Source organism: Drosophila rhopaloa, unplaced genomic scaffold, assembly GCF_018152115.1.
Source record: "Drosophila rhopaloa isolate 14029-0021.01 unplaced genomic scaffold, ASM1815211v1 contig_115, whole genome shotgun sequence".
Classification (NCBI taxonomy): Eukaryota; Metazoa; Arthropoda; class Insecta; order Diptera; family Drosophilidae; genus Drosophila; species Drosophila rhopaloa.
Genome location: NW_025334990.1, coordinates 17,792,751 through 17,812,582, shown reverse-complemented (window position 1 = coordinate 17,812,582; position 19,832 = coordinate 17,792,751). Strand labels below are relative to the sequence as shown.

General features: G+C 42.2%; 3 protein-coding genes across 3 annotated transcripts in view; all 3 read left to right on the top strand.

The window, feature by feature from the left end:
* Nucleotides 1-412: 412 nt before the first annotated feature.
* Nucleotides 413-3,232, top strand: LOC108042409 (ribosome biogenesis protein BOP1 homolog). The gene is made up of 5 exons (XM_017120667.2): nt 413-584; nt 650-1,967; nt 2,024-2,511; nt 2,574-2,869; nt 2,928-3,232. The coding sequence occupies exons 1-5, from the start codon at nt 483-485 to the stop codon at nt 3,079-3,081; spliced, it is 2,358 nt and encodes a 785-aa protein (XP_016976156.1). The 5' UTR covers nt 413-482; the 3' UTR covers nt 3,082-3,232.
* A 278-nt stretch (nt 3,233-3,510) lies between these two features.
* LOC108042410 (regulator of G-protein signaling 17) lies at nt 3,511-11,404 on the top strand. The gene is given in 8 exon segments (XM_017120668.2): nt 3,511-5,314; nt 6,156-6,295; nt 6,298-6,470; nt 6,662-6,670; nt 8,325-8,402; nt 8,467-8,528; nt 8,594-8,882; nt 9,059-11,404. Coding segments are annotated over 7 exon segments (828 nt in total). The 5' UTR covers nt 3,511-5,314; nt 6,156-6,163; the 3' UTR covers nt 9,144-11,404.
* Nucleotides 11,405-13,978: 2,574 nt separating this feature from the next.
* LOC108042389 (protein grainyhead) overlaps nt 13,979-19,832 on the top strand; it is a 46,487-nt gene continuing 40,633 nt past the window's right edge. Inside the window, 1 exon segment of the mRNA XM_017120627.2 lies at nt 13,979-15,159. The gene's annotated coding sequence lies outside the window, so the exon portion shown is untranslated.

Here is a 19,832-nt window from a genome sequence, read left to right as displayed (position 1 = left end):
ACACAATGTAAACTACGGGTATAAATACATTTTATTAATCACACAATACACTTAAGCCGTGCCGCGATAATTACCTTCTTCGATAATATCCAACCAACGACTAGTCCGATCCGTTAAAGCGATCTTCAAACTAGTGGCAGTTAACATATATAGAGTATTACTAGATTACCAATCTTGTGAATATCGATACATCGATAAGAACATAGGTACATATTTTGCCAAATATATTTTGTAGTTTTGATTTGAGGTGATGTGATCTGAAGGGAAAAGGATTTTTTACACGGTTTACGGTATTAATATTTAAAGAAATAAAGAATAAATTTATGGAAGTTACAAGAAATTTAGCTATTTCTAGCCATTTTTGCAATCGAGAACGAACAGCAGTGGCGGCAACTGAATCGATAAGCCACCGTTTCGTTCAACTGTCATCGCTATCGCTGACTGCAACACGTGCGCCGCGTTAGTTTTGTTTTTTCCTCAAAATGACCAAAAAACTAACTCTGAAACGTAAGGGAAAGGACGCAGAGCCCACAAATGAAGTGGCCACCAGTTCGGAGGCCTCCGAGAACGAGGAGGAGGAGGAGGTAAGTCCGCCTTGCAAGCGATACAAAGATAGTCACAAATCACCTGCATGTGTTTTGGCTTTAAGGACCTGCTGCAGGCCGTAAAAGATCCAGGGGAGGACTCCACCGACGACGAGGGCATAGACCAGGAGTACCACTCAGACTCCAGCGAGGAACTGGAGTTCGAGAGTGACGAAGAGGGCAACTACTTGGGCAGGAAGCAATCCTCTTCAGCAGAGGATGATGAGGAGAGCAGCGACGAAGAGGAGCAGGGCGACGAATCAGAGGATGAGAACGAGGAGAATGACGAAGATGCCAGTACATCTAACCAAATCAAATCCGATGAGAAGCCCAGCAGCAGCAGTGGCACTACAAAGCAAGGTGCCCCCGTAAAGGAACTCCCCAAAAGGGATTCTTCCAAGCCGGAATACCAGGATTCAGACACCTCCGACGAGGAAGACATACGCAACACTGTGGGCAACATACCCATGCATTGGTATGACGAATACAAACACATCGGCTACGATTGGGATGCCAAGAAGATTGTAAAGCCACCACAGGGCGATCAAATCGACGAGTTTCTGCGCAAGATCGAAGACCCGGACTTCTGGCGCACCGTCAAGGATCCGCTGACCGGCCAGGATGTTCGCCTAACGGACGAGGACATTGCCCTGATCAAACGCATCGTTTCGGGTCGCATTCCTAACAAGGATCACGAGGAGTACGAGCCCTGGATCGAGTGGTTCACCTCGGAGGTAGAGAAGATGCCCATTAAGAACGTGCCGGATCACAAGCGTTCTTTCCTGCCCTCCGTGTCTGAGAAGAAGCGCGTCTCGCGCATGGTGCACGCACTCAAGATGGGCTGGATGAAGACCACGGAGGAGGTGCAGCGCGAGAAGCAGGCCAAGCGCGGTCCCAAGTTCTACATGTTGTGGGAGACGGACACTGGTCGGGAGCACATGCGACGCATCCACGACCCCGTATCGGCGCCCAAACGCGACTTGCCCGGTCACGCAGAGTCCTACAATCCACCACCCGAGTACCTGTTCGATGCCAAGGAGACCAAGGAGTGGCTCAAGCTCAAGGACGAGCCCCACAAGCGCAAGCTGCACTTCATGCCCCAGAAGTTCAGGTCGCTGCGAGAGGTGCCCGCCTACTCTAGGTTCCTTCGCGAACGCTTCCTGCGCTGCCTGGATCTTTACCTGTGTCCGCGTGCCAAGCGCGTCAAGTTGAACATCGACGCCGAGTACCTTATCCCCAAGCTGCCCTCGCCGCGTGACCTGCAGCCCTTCCCCACGGTGGAAAGCATGGTTTACCGCGGCCACACCGACCTTGTGCGATCAGTTAGCGTGGAGCCCAAGGGAGAGTACCTTGTTTCCGGTTCTGATGACAAAACCGTCAAGAGTATGTCCGATCTCTTTATCTTGTTATAATCTAATAATACTTTTCCCTCTATTCAGTTTGGGAGATCGCCACTGGCCGTTGTATCCGGACAATCGAAACCGACGAAGTGGTGCGTTGCGTGGCTTGGTGCCCTAATCCCAAGCTCTCTATTATTGCGGTTGCTACTGGCAACCGACTGTTGCTTGTCAATCCTAAAGTGGGCGACAAGGTTCTGGTGAAGAAGACCGACGATCTGCTGGCCGAAGCGCCCAGTCAGGATGTAATTGAAAGTGAGCGCATCAAGACGGCGGTGCAGTGGTCCAATGCTGAGGATGATGAGCAAGAGAAGGGCGTCCGGGTGGTGATCACCCACTTCAAACCCATTCGCCAGGTTACCTGGCACGGACGAGGTGACTATCTGGCCACTGTGATGCCCGAGGGTGCCAATCGCTCGGCCTTGATCCATCAGTTGTCCAAGCGTCGCTCACAGATACCATTCTCCAAGAGCAAGGGTCTCATCCAGTTCGTGCTCTTCCATCCTGTGAAGCCATGCTTCTTCGTGGCGGTAAGTGGGATTATCCTATTTTTATGTTTCTTACATACTTATTTTAACTGTTTGTTTTACAGACGCAACACAACATTCGCATATATGATTTGGTCAAACAGGAGCTGGTCAAGAAGCTGCTGACCAACTCCAAGTGGATTTCGGGCATGTCCATCCATCCCAAGGGTGACAACCTGCTGGTGTCCACCTATGACAAAAAGATGCTGTGGTTCGATTTGGATTTGTCCACTAAGCCTTACCAGACCATGCGCCTCCATCGCAATGCTGTTCGCAGTGTGGCCTTCCATCTCCGCTATCCGCTTTTCGCTTCTGGCAGCGATGACCAGGCTGTGATCGTCTCCCACGGCATGGTCTATAAGTAAGTGGCTTTATGATCACTGACCTTGGCTATTACTAATTTCCTAATCCGATTTCAGTGACCTGCTCCAGAACCCATTGATTGTTCCCCTGAAAAAGCTGCAGACTCACGAGAAACGTGATGAGTTTGGCGTACTGGATGTCAATTGGCATCCGGTCCAGCCATGGGTCTTCTCCACGGGTGCTGACTGTACCATCCGACTATACACGTAAATTAGGTATGATAGTTCTGTTGGTCCTCGAAAGTCTTGTGAAATTTTTATAGTGAATAAATACATATATTAATTTTTAATTGAAGGAAGGCATTTGCCTCAATCTGGTTTAAAATGTATTAACATATTTAAGAAACAATATTTCAAACTAAGACTTTTAAATAATAATGTATGATCGTTCGGTTTACGTTGAATTTCTCACGAACATGTAAAGTTTATGCACTTCTAATGTTTTTAAAATTAAGGCATATACCTCTTAATTTTAAAACCATTGCTTCGCACATTTTCTTTATTAAACGTAATGACTTTTTAATTTTTTATATTTACGCCTAAAACATTTTAAAATCAATTACAAAAAATTAAAAAACATCTAAATGATTTAAAAACAACAGTAATCAAGGGCTCTAAAAACGAACGGGATCTCAAAATCAAAACAAAATGCAACTCTGTCCAACGTTTTTGAATTCAGGCCCCAAAGCTTTTGGGGGGAATTCCAGCAGAGCAAAGAGTCCCGAGCTTTATTCTCTTCGCCCGACTCGCGCACATGCTTTTTTTGCTCCCAATCTCTCTCTATCCCTCTCTCCTGTGTGTACCAGGAATTCTAACTGTATAGCCATGCCACGGAGCTTTTCGCTCAGCCCACCTTTGGAGCCCCTTGCCTCCCACTTTCCACTCGCCATTATCTTGGATTCTCGGGAGGAGCGCGCGCATTGGAAAATCAAGAGCTGGCGAGACGGCACTGCTTGGAAATCAGTCGCCTGTCTTTGCCCGAGCGGAGAGAATCTCGAATCGCTCGAACCGACTTGTCGAGGATTTTGGCTTCTGGGTGCTGAGCAGCCGAAATCGCAGAGCGCAGAAATCGAATGGGAAAAAGCGCTGCCATAGCGGGGGCCCCGAGAACGAAGGAATTTAATAAAATATGGCCGAGGGCGAGATGTGAAAATGGAAATGTGAAAATGCCAGTCCAGGCCATCGAGTGACCACGAAAATTGCAGTTCCCCCTATTCGTAATTCCACAAAAAAAAAACCAAAAAATAAAAAAAAAACGAAATCAAAGCAAGAGCAAAACATTTTCGGGGCGAAATATACACATTTCGATTTCAATTCTAGTGGCAAAAATTCGTATGTACTCGTCGGTTGCTCCTCAAAAACATACATACACACTAAACGCGTCCCCCTTTTCCGCCCACCCGATTCGCCCAAATCCTCAAAGAAAATACGTGTGTGTTTGAGTGAAAATATGAACGGAAGCGCTGGCAAAACAATAAAAAAAATTATATAGATAGCTAGATTAAGGCAATGGTCAACAAAGGAACAAGAGCAGCTGATTTGTGACAAGTGCAACGACCAACAAAAATCGAAGTTTCAAGTGCAATTAGCTGCCTACATGTTGCAGCTGTTGCAGCAACATCATTGCAAGTGGAGAAAATCACGCATACGCCCCATCCGCCCTTAGGGCCAAACAATGCGCTCCACTTAGCCAAGTTGCGTGTCAAACACACACACTGTGTATGTGTATATCGGTGTAATGACTAGCCCAAGAAATAAATAAAGGCCAGAACAACAACTACGGGGGCAGCTCCAGCTGCTCATAGATTTCGTAACGCTTGTGAAATGTGCCCCTTGGTGCACGGGGCCATTGAATCGCTAGATTTTCGCCCATAAATCCAGAGCGGAATATGTAAATGCCGTAGGCGCCACCACCCGCGCACCACCAACTCACAAACAGAACGCTCGCACCAACCCTCCTAGAACCCAGAACCCAAAACCCACGCGAAATCAGGATCCTTGATAGGGATAACTACTCGAATGGTTATCTAAAAAATCGAAAAGAATTTCAGCAATTTTTGGCCATGTAAAATCGTCGAAGGAAAAGCTGAGGAAAACATAAAACAAAACGAAAACTAAAGCTAAAACTAAAACCAAGAGCAGCAGGCGAGAGAGGGAAAGAGCGCCAGAGAGTGGGAACTTTCGATAAAAAATTATTAGCAAAAACATAAATACGTAACGGCCTCGTTCTCCCTTGCCTTTCCTCTAAGGAAATCCGAGCAAGAGAAGCCGAATCGAAGAAAAGAGCACGAGAGCGAGCGGGTGAGTGGGTAGGTCAGTGGCAGTGGGCGGTCCGCCAGCTGGGGCACCAGCACCACCATCACCACCCACCTCCACCTCCACATCCATCCCCACCACCATCACCATCACCACCGCCAGCGTCAACCTCAACTTTCAAAGGGCAGGTGAGTGCACAGGGAAAAAAGAAGCAGACCACGGACAGTTTGACATTTAGGCGTACTCCTCCAATTTTCCTTTCGGTAAATGCGATTGATTTTCATTTGCATAAGATGTGGGACTTGGCCTTCTGCCCTTTCTGAATTTTTATAGTTTAAACAAGGTTACTAAAACAAGTTAAGTCTAAATTCAGGAAAAAATAGTTTTATTTATATTTTTGTCTTTTCTTTTCTCTTCCTAAAGAGGTTTCAAAAAGGGCATCTAGGAAACGAAATTTTATTCAAATGGAAATTCTAATTTTTTCAAAAGCATTTAGGCATTCAAGCGCATTTAGTTTACACGCTTACGAGATGTTGTCGAGTTCAGTGAATAAGACATTTCCGAAACGTATAAAAAGGTTTCTTTTACGTAGTATCAAAAAATTTACTTATAATATTGAAAACAAGTTGACAATTGACAATTAATGTAAATATAGTAATTTAATTATTGAGTGTCATTATGGTGAAGTTAGTTATCTTAATTATTTGTTTCACATTACCAGTAAATAGGGATTTGGGAATTCGTTTATCTTTATCAGAATTAGAATCGGAAAAATCGTTCAACACGATTGTTAAATTCAAAGTCTAATCATTAAAACAATGACTATGACAAGATAATTAGCTATTAACTATTAAGATAAGAGCCTTTTCAGCATGACCAACTGCTAATAGATGAGGAATACTCACGGTATTTTTCGCTGTGTGACTGGGAAGTTCCTACACCCAGACTTACACCCGAACCCACTCCCCCTCCCACTCCCACTACCCATTACCTGGCTTATTAACGTTTCAATTTGTTCCCTTATTGCAGGTAGCGGCATGTCCTGCACCGTTTCGGAGCTGCCCAGTGGCTGTCGATTGCGCGGCATGACTGCATCCTCACAGCAAAGTGCTGCCAACAATAGTGGCAACAATGGAAACGGCAACGGGGGGGGCGGCGGAGGGGCGTCATCGGGGGCGGCGGAGGGGGTGGCAGCATGGGCGGAGTATCGCCCACGGTGGGCGGCAGCGTGGGAGTCGGCTCCACGGCCAACGTCCTCCAGGAGTCCAATGCGGCCACGTTGCAGCGGCCCCAGTCGCAGAAGCCGTGCTGCTTCTGCTGGTGCTGCTGCTGCTCCTGCTCCTGGTGAGTACATCCATGCCACATCCACACCCACATCCCACCAGGTGGAGGTGGAGTGGCCCAATTGTTCAACGCTCAAATACTCTGACACGAAATCAATTTCTTTCTCGTTACCGCGCTGCCTTGACTCAACGTTCGTCGGCCACAACAACAACTAACTATGCCAATAATACCAACCACAACCGTGACAACAGGGGCAAATGGTAAGTACCTTCCTTAAACACTCACACTTTCTTACACCGGGAGAAATACACAATAACTTTGGTTTGTTTATACAACTGACTGTAAAATAATGCTTACGCCGTTTAAGGTCTTAAACCATTTTCAGAATACATTTTCAGTATTTTTTTTATGCAGCAGGAAAATTTAAATTTTAACCACGCATAGATTTGGTAATACAATAGCAACTACCTAATACCTTTACAAGGAAAGTCATGTTCAAAAAGTAATCATATTGTTTAAAACAGCCTTAGAAAATTGGAAATATTTGATATTATAGAATTGTTATTTATATAACAGCTATAAAAAAAGCAAGATAGTAACTTTACAAATCCAAGAAATGCAAGATTTACAGAGAGTTGGACATATTACAGTTCTTTTATAGGCTTATACGGTTACCCTTCCGAATCATGATCTAAGTAAGTTCCGAATCGATTTGTAAATATGCAACCCCCGTATATTCCCATTTTCGCGCAGTGCAGTCATGGATATGGCCGCAGCTACGGCTATGGTTATTGGTTTGGCTTTAACCATTGTTCTGGCTTTGGCTACGGCCACTGACATGGGAGTCAAAACGAAAGCGGACACGGACACGGTGGCCTTTCTCCTGGCAGCTGGCAACGCCGCTGTTTTCGAAAGCTCTCTCCCCGAATTTCGAACCCTCTCCCTTTCTCTGCTTTCGCTCTTTGGGAACACTCTTTGGTGCACAGCTCCCGCTCTCAATCTCTCCCGCGTTCATTCACAATTCCGGGAGCAAGTGGTCGGGCAGCGAAAAGCTCTCTGGAGGGCACTTTTCAAATCAAATATAAATAAGTATGTGGCGGCTCCTCCGCGAACTCCTCCAAGTGTTGCATGTTTTCGTGAATGAAATCGAAAGTCTTTTCACCCCGCCGCCCACTCGTAACCCCTCCGCACCTTTGTGTGCCCAAAATGGGGGTTTCCAGAGGGCCCTGAGCCCGAGAGCCCAGCGCACAGCACCCCAAGTCCCCCAAACCCCTGGCCAAATATAATTTGATTCATGTATGCGAGTGTATGTACGGCTGTGTGACTTTGATTAGGTATTGGGCCTCTGATAACTGTCGGCCAGATAAGGGAGCTTTGTCAAGTTCGAGTACTCCGGTGCTCTGTCTCCGGGCTCCGAAACCCAAAACCGATATGACATTGGCCCATCTACAGTGGTCACTCGGGAAAAGGCATCTGCATATAGCAATCTGGCATGATGAACATTTTCTTACTTTCGAGTTACAATCAGCTTACTCCATTTATAATACGTTAGTCTTATAAGCCATTGATTTTTTTACACTGATAATTAAACTTTCCTTTCGATTTACCCCTTCTCCATTATTAGAGTCCTTTATAATCATAAAATTGTAGTACCTCACCTTAAGTATGATGATTATAATAGGGCTCTATGTGTGCCCTAGTTTTTTACTAGTGCTTATCCAAAAGTTCTTGTAATCGAGCGACCACTGTACTTACATGTTTATGCTATTTTGTGCCAGTTAAAAATGAGTCAGGCTGAGCGGCAATTCAGCGATGAATAAAATCGTAGTCTACTTAAAAGGGTGATTGATGAGTTGTAAAATCAAAATAATCGACTTTTAACAAGCTCCTCTCTACTTTTCCTTATCTTTACAGTCTGGCCATCAAGAATGCCGATGAAAATGCGCCCACGAAGCGAGATCTCGTCAATGCCGAGTTCCTAGATGGCGAACAGTGAGTTTATGCAAATGAAAAACTGAAAAGAAAGCGAACAACTTACATTAATTATACATTACAGACCCACACTGGAGGAAATCCGCAGCTGGGGAAAGAGCTTTGATAAGCTGATGAAGAGCACAGGTGAGCCAATGAAAAATGGTTTTGCTGATCCATATTAATGCCTGGATAAATATGTTTGTTTCCAGCTGGTCGAAAGGTGTTCCAGAACTTCCTGCGCAGCGAGTTCAGCGAGGAGAACATCCTGTTCTGGCTGGCCTGCGAGGACCTCAAGAAGGAGAGCAGCGCGGAGCTGGTGGAGGAGAAGGCGCGCCTCATCTACGAGGACTACATCTCGATCCTGTCGCCCAGGGAGGTGTCGCTGGATTCGCGGGTCCGCGAGATCGTCAACCGGAACATGATCGAGCCCACGACGCACACCTTCGACGAAGCTCAAATCCAGATCTACACACTGATGCACAGAGACTCATATCCGAGGTGAGTTGATACGAAATCCAGACAAAATCAGTTGAAGTCATTGCGTGTTAGTTCCAACGTAATGTTTGTGATTAGTTGGGTGTCTGATATACAAAAATTATCAACTGATTTGTTTTACCAAATTTCACATATGCATTCGGTGGCTGATTTCATAAATTTAATTCCGTTCTCGACAGATTCCTAAACTCGCAAAAGTTCAAGACACTCGCTCAACTGCAAGACAACTCGAATGCCGGCTCCAAGGCGGATAGTCCCACTTAGAGAGGATCGCATTGGGCATTGGATCCCGGACCGGATTTGGATCCCATTCAGTTGCGCTGTGTTGACTTCCATTGTTGCTCTCCGTTTGTATTTCTCTGGGATTCCGCCCCGCCGCTGCAGCAATCGACTAAGCAATATGTATCCATTAGTAGAACCATTTAAGCGTTTTGCGAGCAGCCCCGAATTCCCAAATCTTTGGATCCTCGGAGGGGCGGAGGAGTCAGACGATATGCATTATGCGGGAAAAGGATTCCTTCTCTGCCTACGTTCTAGTCGTTAACAAACCAAAAGGTCAAGCACATACACTAAGAAGCTGGTTCGACCACAGAAAGCATTTTCCAAAAAACCCAAAAAAAAAAACAACCAGAAAGCTAATACGAAACGAGCGACACAAATAGCATCTATTGTAATACTAGTGATCTAAGAGACGTATTAATCAAATTGCAACAAAGATTACGGAACCGGCTAACCGATAAGTTAATTTAAACGTAATCATAAACCGCAACGTAACAAAAATACTTTTTCCAAAAAAATAACAAAAAAAACATAAAACAAAAAAATCTTTTTAAACGTATTACATAAATTTATAAAATTATATATAAACACCAGCATATATATATATATATATATATATATATATCCGGATATATAGAGACATTTAACTTGACTAGTTTTGAAATCGTTTTAGGTCATACGAGTAATGACATCGAAGCATTTTGTAAATACCACAGCAGACGGCAACACTTTCTACTTTCTTATGAAAAACCAATGAGGATCAAGTCCTTTCTTAAGCAAATCTTACAAAGCCCCATCTTGAGCTGTACTTTGAGCCAGACCAGAACAGACCATATTCCCTAGAAGTCTTACCCAAAACCGAAACCGAAACAAACTCATAACTAACTTGTACTATATTATTTCGATGTCGAGCTGATTTCCAAGTCGAAAGAAGAACGTTTCGCAATATCACTGCCAACAAAAAAATCAGAACTTCGCAAGAGATATATCCTCTCATAATGTATTATGCAATTGTTTTTCTAGAGAAGCGGAAGTTCCAAGAGTTTCCCGTACATTACCCCGATTCTTCATTGAAAAATATATATTCAAAAACAGTATTATAAATAACAACAAAAAAAAAACAAGCGAAACACAAAAGTATGGTTACATTTAAATTTTAGCAAAAAAGTTGTCGAAATAAAAAACAAAGAACGTTAAAAAAAAATTAACAAAAACAAAAAGTTTATAAGTCAAAACACAGAACAAGCAGGAGGACTTTCGGTTCGAGTCCTGGCAAAAAGTTAACAATGTATTTTCGATCTTAAGTTGGTTTCCTTTAACCTTAGGTTGTCTGTGTTCGAGGCACAATATTTTAAAGTACAAGATTCATGTTTGTACCTTTGTTGCGGGGAGCAGGGAATGTATTTTCGTAGCTAGTTGGTGTGCCTAGTTTTAATGCATCTATCGACACCAATTCACACCCATCACACACTGAGATTAACAAGTACAGAAACACAAACACTGACTTTTCTAGCATTTAAGCACCTTCCAGTTCTCCCTTAAAGAACATTTACAATTTATTTTTTGCAAATCAGAATATTTATGGTCAAAGTTAAAGGTAATTTGCTTTTGAAATGTCCGAGATTTTTGGACACACCCACATAAGTTCCTATGTTTTCTACAACAGTTGTGACCCGTTTCAAGATCCGATTTCCGAACCAAACCAATCACATTAGCACTTCTCCGTTCAGTCCTTAAACACTTGACTTTTACGCGTCACTCAGGCTGCTACTTGGAATTGAGGGTTCGACAACCGCTTTTGCATTACAACAATGTCAGTTTCCATGGTTTGTTAAATTAATTTTAGGCAATCAGGTTAGGCACAATGTCCTGGCTAAAAGGGACGCGCGGAGGGAGGGAATGTTTGATTGTGAATGTTTCTCTTCGGTTTCTTACTTTGCAGCATGGACAGATATAAGACTTTTTGAACAAAAAACAAATATATAAGTACATTTAATACGATTGTTGTTTGTTTAGTTTTATACACCGCCACACTCGCACACACAAAACACACGCACACACCGATACATGCATATATATACTACTTAGCGGTATATGTACAAAAAACGTAATCAAGTTTCGACCAGTTAAAAACCATAAATTAAATTTATTACAAAAAAATCAACTAATGAGTAAACGCAAAAACGGCAAAATCAATAAATACAAAATGGATTAAACTAAGCCTAAATTTAGTTTTAAACATTTAATATATTGCAACAATAAACCGAAATGAAAATAAAACTCAAATTCAAACTTGGAGTGTAAATTTTTGTAAATGGTTAATATAAGTAAACTAATTTTTACCCAATTTCATTTTTTCCTTTAACTATTATATTTTGTTGAAAATGTGTAAACGGAATACCCATTACATTACTTTTAACATTGAACAATTTTTTGACCCCTTTTTTAAGTTTGTTATTCTAAAATTTCGATGTCTTTTAAAACGGTGGCCCAAAATTGGGCTTCTAGAGTCCATAACTTTTCCAAATTTAATAATATTCCAAATTGGCATACCTCTAAAGATTCGTATTTTGATTCTCTAAAAATCTGCATTCAAAATTTTCCATTCGACGTTGATCAAATTTTTGACCCATTTTCATGTTGATAATTCCAAGTTTCCGATGCCTTGTAAAAATGTGCCCACAATTGGTCATGTGGAGTCCATAACTTTTCCAAATTAAATCCGATTCCAAATTGACATACCTCTAAAGACTCGTATTTTGATTCTCTAAAAATCTGCATTCAAAATTTTCAATTTAACGTTGATCAAATTTTTGACCCATTTTCATGTTGATAATTCCAAGTTTCCGATGAATTGTAAAAAGGTGGACCACAACTGGATTGTGGAGTCCATAACTTTTCCAAATTTTATCCGATTCCAAAGTGACATACCTCTAAGGATTCGTATTTTGATTCTCTAAAAATCTGCATTCAAAATTTTCATTTTAACGTTGATCAAATTTTTGACCCATTTTCATGTAAGTTATTTTCAAGTTTCCGATGAATTGTAAAAATTCATTATCAAACTTATGACCCATTTTCATGTTAGTTATTTGTAAGTTTCCGATAAGCAAACTAATCACTCAGTTTTAAAGCTATTTCGACGAAATTTTGCAAAGACCAAGATATAAATGTGAACAGTAATTTTACATGAACATCTGATGTTTACCTTGTATATTTGACAGTAGAAGGCAGTAAAATCTACAAATGTAATTTACAGTAGGTTGAAAGTCGACTCCACCGCTGTAAGCCAGGTGGGTAAGTTGCTCCAATCCGTTCTAAGCCGCAGCTCCACGCGTGCGCAGCGCCACAAGACAAACAGAGACCAAAACGAGCAAGAGAGAGGAAGCGATGACGGGGGAACGCAAGAGGGAACGAGAGGGTGAGGGAGGGAGACACCCTTTACCGTGGCGGAAAGCACACAAGCTCCGTCCGTCCAACCGTCCGCCGATCCACACGACACAGCGCTGATTGCCGCCGCCTGTCGAGGTGAGGTTGTAGGAGCTCAACTGAGGTTAACCGACAGCCGGGCCGGGCCCAAGGAGCGAGCGGGAGGGGGGCTGTCAAGCGGGACGGAGAACGGCGGAGGCTGTGGCTGTGCGGCAGCTACTTGGCGTATTCGATTGTGGTACATGCACAACTATTTTACGTATGCCACACGGAGAAAAACAAGTGCTTAATACTAAATGTTAACAGATAAACAGTGTTCAGTTTTTGATTTATTTATTTTTACAGCTTGAACTGCAAAGAGTGTGCAGAAAATTTTATTTATCTACATTAATTTTATTATTGTTTATTTTAAAGCAAATTTATGAACTGTTTATTTTGCCTTATGCATAGTCTCTAGACTAACCATTAGATTATTATAAATTAAATGTATTACAACTACATGTATCTTTTGGATCAATATATTTTTATTTTATTAGTTGCAATACAAAATTTAGAAATCTTTCTCTTGTTTTTGTCCTTTGAGAGTTACAGATAAATTAAAGATATTATTTACTTATTTATCATATTCAAAGATATAGGTTTAATAGAAGATATATCTTTGGAAACTCTGGTTTTTTGCAGTGCTTTCTTTCGGCATGCGGTGCTCGCTCTCTCTCTTTCTGCCTCCCCACCTCTCCCTTACCGCTGTGTGTGTTTGTTTCTCTACCTGATGCCCGATTGCACTACCACTTTCACGGGGCTTACAAGCCGAACGGCAGCAACAACAAAAACAGAACAACAAGGCGGCGAGTTCGAAAGCGAATTCGAATTTTCGATGGTATGATTGAGATGAATGCAATGCTACAGAAATGAACATAAATTCGAGAGATCCGAAAAGCAGGAGCGGATTACTTGAGTTGAGGGTCGCGCTCTCTCTCTCTCTCGCTCTCTTTGCAAGTGCATGGCTGAGTGGAAGAAAGGTTCGTTGCCTAAGTCTTTTGTACCTGCCTGCGTTTTTGGCCTCTGCAGGTGCACCTACACACACACACACATGTATGCGTGGCTACCTGTGTTTTATGCACTAGTGTAGGGGTTCCGAGAGTGTAGAGACAACATCATCGATTCGAATGAATTTTTGAGTGGCGCTGCGCTGCCGGCGTCGCTGCCGCCGTTCGCTCAATATCAGTTACGAAAGAGATGAAACCATAAAAAGCAATAATAATCGAGCAGCGCTCTCTCACCTGCGCAGCTCACACGGACAGCACCTTGCCACCAATACGTCGAAGCGTGAACGTCGGCAGAACTTGTGGCAGCGGCGGCAGCAGCGCATTCAACAGTTGAACAATCTCCAATTGACTCTTTGGGCATTATAGCCGAGAGCCGAGATCCAGCGACAGCGACGACAAGTTTTCCGCGCACACGGAAAGTCAGAAAGTTAATACCAATATTATATATATACAAATCGGAATTATCGGACTATAAACCCATTTTCTGTGAATACGCGTGTGATTCGATCGTGGCGAAAATCCCAAAAGTTATACACCAAACAAACAAGCAAAAAGTCGCGCTTAAACTTTTTCGAAATTAAATAAAACACACACACGAATTTCAGCCACGAAGAGGAAGAGAAGGCTGAAAAAGCGAAAAAACTCGTGTGTGTGAGTGAGTATCTGCAAGTGTGTGTATGTGTGTGCATCTGTGTGTGTCTCTCGGAGAGCGTGTGCTTTTTATGTGTGTGTGCGAGCTGGAATGAGACGCCATCAAAGCTGAGCAGCGAATAATAAAATGCAAAATAAAAATAGTGATTAATAACAGCAGCCAGAACCAGCAGCAACAACAAATGCTAGTGCGGAAAAGCGCGTAAAATATAGTGGAAAATACTCAACAAAACCAAATTAGAGTTCGAAAACGCAAATGCCAGGCAAAACGCCCCCGCAACGACCCGCCCTCTGCCCCCCAACTTTGCGCCCTTTAGTGTTCACCAGCAGCAGCCGCAGCAACTTTATTAGCAGCAACATTAACAACACTAGCAACTACAACAGCAGCAACATGAGTAGCAGCAACAGCGATTTGTTAAAGCCAATGCCAGGCAATTGTTAGGCCAAAATGCACAAACACAATCCAAATAAACGACAACAACAACAGCTCCACATACCACAAAGAGTGGCATATTAGAAGCGGCCCAAAGCAGCCAGCCAAGAGCATTGTGCAAGCCAAAAAGGCCCAGAGAGCCAGGCTAAAAGCCCCAGACGCACAACAACAACAACAACAACAGCACAAAGAGTGGCGAAAGGTGCACCCACCAGCAAAACAGCAACAACGAGCCACAACAGCAGCAGCCACATTTCAGTTCAGCTCCAGACTCCCAGCTTACAGACTCCCCGGACTCAAAACTCCAAGCTACCAACTCAAGATCCAGCTCCAGTTCCACCAGATCCACCTCTGTTCCATCGTGCTCGAGTGCCATAGATCCTCACCAAGTGCCAAAATCCGCATCCTGATCCCAGAGAGCTCAAGGCACCCGGCCCAAAAAGTGAGTAGCAGCCTACCGAGAAGTAATTATAAACCCATCAGGCTTTGCAGCCCTGGTCGGTTCAGACAGGGATTACACTGGCAGAAATGGCACCTCTTGACTCATTAGCATGTCGGCTTATAGAGCTCTTTTCGGGAAATTCCCAAACAATGGATGGGATTTTCAAGCATGGGCAATATAAACAGGGAATTTCGGGCTTACTTAATGAACTTATATAAATTATTTTATTGGTCAGTTGTAAACTCAAAAGATGTTATGGTTACTATAGTCTGAGAATTTCAAGAATTTTGTTCATTATTGACATTGTTATACCCAAACCTAATAGTAAATGAACTGTTCATTAATGAAAACGAATTCAAAAGTATTAAAACATTAGATAGTTTCAAATCTTAAAATAATATTGGCTCTTCCAATACAGTTATTATGAAATCCTTATTAATTTATAGATATTTAAAATTTCTCTTTCTAACAACTACAATAAATATATTTATTTTTTCCTTAATCACGTGGAACTAGTGTTATTGGCAAATCAAAGTTCGACTCTTTTGCTGAAATCTTAAGTAAAATTTATTTCTTTACTTTTAGACAATATACAAAAATTGATAACAAAATTACACATTTAAATGTGGAAATAAAATTTAAAAGTTAATATGAATAGGGAAAAAAGATATTTAAATATAAAATTGATTATTTGATTTAGCTACGTGCCTAAGTGCCCAGCAAAATATATATTTTGTTTTGTGTTGAGGACTATTAGAAATGTAAATGTTTATAGGGTCACAAAATAAGAAATGGTACAAAATGAAAATTTGATGTGTGCCGTATTATTAACCTGTTGTCCAGTGTTCGTCTGAAAGCCTTCGTCTACAGGGGACACCCTGTATGTTGTGCAGACGTATGTAGCCTAAGTCTTTCGATCCCAGCCTCAATTTGTGTTGTTGTTCTTGTGGGTATAGTATGTTGTTGGTGGTATCTTTCGCGCACACATTCCTCTTTGTTTGGTTTTATTTTGTATTTCGAAGTCGCCGCTGCTTCGCAGGTAAGGCGCACAGGTATTGGTGTTGCCGTTGTGTTGCCAACAATGCCGTGCTAGAGCGGGAGAGTTGGCCATAAAGAGCGGGAGCGAGAAGGGATCACAACGCCTCTGCCTGTGTCACTGCCTATGCTCTGCCGGCGTCGACGTTGACTGCGACTGCGCCGCCTTCTTGCTCGAAAATCGATGATGTTGCCCAGTGTTTGTGATTACGTTTTCCCCTGGACCTTTGTGCTGCCTTTTGCTCTTATGTTCTGGGGTTCTTTTTATTATGATTTTTATTTTTTGTTGTTTTTTTTTTTACCTTCTTGATGATGGTGATCAATTTGGGGCTGCGATTATGGTACAGTAAAATGAACATCTACGCAGCACACACACACACACACACACCACCACCGAAAGCCAGACACACAGATACATTCAGCCGTGAGATACACACACGAACACAGCCGCACATGTAACCCACACACAAAAAAAGGGGGAACTTCGTGAGAGAGTTATTTTATTTTCGTGTTCGTGTTAACGTTTATTGTTTTTCTTTTCTTTTGCCTTTCTTCGTTTCTTCGGGCCTTCTTGACTCCGTCTTGCAGCCGTTCCCCCACCCCCTAACCTCTCCTCCCCGCCCCCTCCCACTCCTTGGACGCCTTTAACATGCCCATTCCCATATACACGGAGAGAAATATGAGGTACCATACAATAGTTAACAAAATATTTTATAAAATGTCTGGATTTGTATTATTAGTATAATCAGTTTTTAAGGATACAGTATTTGATATTTCCTATTATTGCTAAATTTAAATCTTGCATCTATTAATTTTTTTCATTTTTAAATTACTTTTTTGCTAAGATAATTAGCAGTAATGTAAAATATGCGAATGTGGAATATTAATTTAATATGCAAATATTTATTTCTTACGTGACAGTTAACTTTTTAGTGTATATTACTTTTCCTAGTATCAATTGAATTTATAATTCTCAAACCATTATTTTTTCTCGAACCATTATTTTTTTCCGTGTACCATCTACCAACTTTAAGTCTTTGGCTTTGGTTATTGATGCCCGACAACTCTGACCGTTGATGGCTTAGGGTTACGCTGCGCATTTCTTCTCTTGTCTTTTCTCCACTCCTCCGCTCTTCTCTTCCCTCCTCCCCTCACCATCATTCCCCCTAAGAAAAGGTAGAGAGACGTAAAATCCAAATTTCAAATTATGTCAAATCTTAATGGGATTCGAAATGGAATTGCTTTTGGTATTCACCGTGTATCTAAAATCGATGGTATTAGGGGGAAAGGTGATCGGGGTATGGGAATGGATAATAAAGAACACATACCCATAGATCTTGTTGTAGGCGTCGTCCGCATGCAAAGGTTAGATCTGGGGTTTATGTTCACATGTGGTGATTTCGACAGATAGATTCGAAGAAAATTAGTAATGATTGTCTTGGGAGAGGTTTAATTTACTAAATAAAATGAAAATATATTGCTTTTTCACACTGAAGAGCGCAGGAAGTAATGGTGGTTAAAAGAAATTACGTTACAATACCAAAATAATTGATTCCTTAGATTTATATACAGGTTGATTTATATCGATGCCACTATTCTAGATACCAATAATTATACATCACTATCTAAATATGCCGCTTTCAAGGAAAACTGTCTGTAAATTAAAATTTTTCAAGGTGCAATAGTTATAAATATGTAAATTGTTTTCGCTGCGAAAGATTTCCTTATGGTGATCCAGTATTAGCGTAAATCTGTCAGTGTTAAGATAAAATAAGTTTTCGCTATAGTTTGAACTTGATTTACGATTTATTGTTTAGCCAATCAATACAGTAATTGCCCATTCATTTCCTAATATATACTACACTACCGTTCGAAGACTTGTTTTGATGATCGAATAGTTGTAAATCTTACGCAATACGTTTTTTAATTATTAACACTTGTTGAAGAGTAATGTTTAATGTTTATTGATTCATTAAAAGTTCAACAAACTCTTGGCCTAACTAACAAGTTATTACTGAGAACTCTTTTAATTTCAATAATATCTTTTTTGAGGTACAGGTTTATATTGCCATTTCCTAACAATCAATAATTCTGCAAAAAATATCTTTGAATCACAATGAAGCTTTTCTAAAAAAGCTTTTATCAATAAATCTTTTGTTTTATTCAAAGTGTTAAGCGTTCTTCCAAATACATTCAGTTTGTATACTTGCTAGAATCTTATAAATTTTCTGGCGCCCCTTGGTGGACATTACCAAAAGCAATATTTTGTTTTGAAGAAAGTTTCTTTACTGCCCCCCCCACAAATCTCCTCAATGAGATTAATTGGGATTATCTTGTCTGCATCGCTTCCCTTTTGTGGGCATGATCTACACCAGCAGCTACTTCTCTTGTTGCTGATTTCTTTTGCACCCACCGAATGAGTGATGGGTCTTGGCCAGAACCCATCTATCTGCGGATGAAGGTGCCAGCTCCATCGCCATTCTCCAAGCGGCAAGTTGGAAAGTTTGGTCCGGACTACGTTGCCCCGAGGGTCTGGTCGATGGTCATACGTATGACCCAGTTCGATCGATGCGAGATGGGATCAATTGCGAGCCGGGGTGTTGATGTTGGTTTAATTGTTTCCTAATTGCCTTTCGACTTTCTTCGGGTAATCTCCGTGTTTCGTTGACGGTGTTCGTTGTGTGCCAAAAACTAGTCTATAAGGCAGACACACATGCGGCGGCATGACACTGACCTCACCTACTAACGGAACCCGCAGACCGGGCCCGAGGAGCCCCGATATCGTCGTGAACTCGCCGGCTTGGGCTGACAAAACGGGTTTATCCACATCCACATCCACATCCCAGCTGAGAAAACGGCAGCAACAGTAGTGAACTCTGCGGCAGCACCAGTAATTTTTGGCTTTATCATCAAACAACAATATGGGGGGACTGGACCTGGACCTGGACCTGGACCTGAATCTGATCGTGGACCGAAACTGAACCTGGACCTGAACCTGGGCACGCCGTGGCTGTGGATTGGCTGTGGAGTGGAGCGAGGCGTGGAACCAGAAAGTCAGCCTTCTGGATTAGGTCAAGGATTGAGACGCTCTGTTGTTACCGGTGTGTTTTGGTTTGGCATGCCATGGAGTGGTATTATGTGGAGAGTAGTACCTGTTCTCAACTTGTTGTCGATGTTGTTTTGTTCGGTTTCGGTTCAGTTCAGTTCAGTTCAGTTTCAGTTTCGGTTTCGGTTTCAAAATCCCTCATAAACATGTTTTGCTAACTCGCAGATTCTGGACTATTAACAGCTGATGGACTGACTGGTTTTTTGAGTAGTACATACTCTGTGTTTAATTTCACACAAAGCCCCGTTGTAAACAAAACACAAATATGGCTGAGCAGTTGCCGTCGCCGTCGCCGTCGACGTTGGCAGCGACGTCAGCAGAGAGGCTTCTTCCACCTGTTTGGTTGTTTTGTTGTTTTGTTGTTTTGCTGATGTGATGAACCGCGCTGAGTTATGCAGTTACACGTTTGACATTTGCGAAGGAGTCAAACTAGTTCGACGGGCACGTGTGTTCGGCCAACTCGGCTTATTTATTTTTCTCCGTTTCCCTACTTTTTGTTGTGCCGCACCGTTTAGTGTTGTGTTGTGTTTGC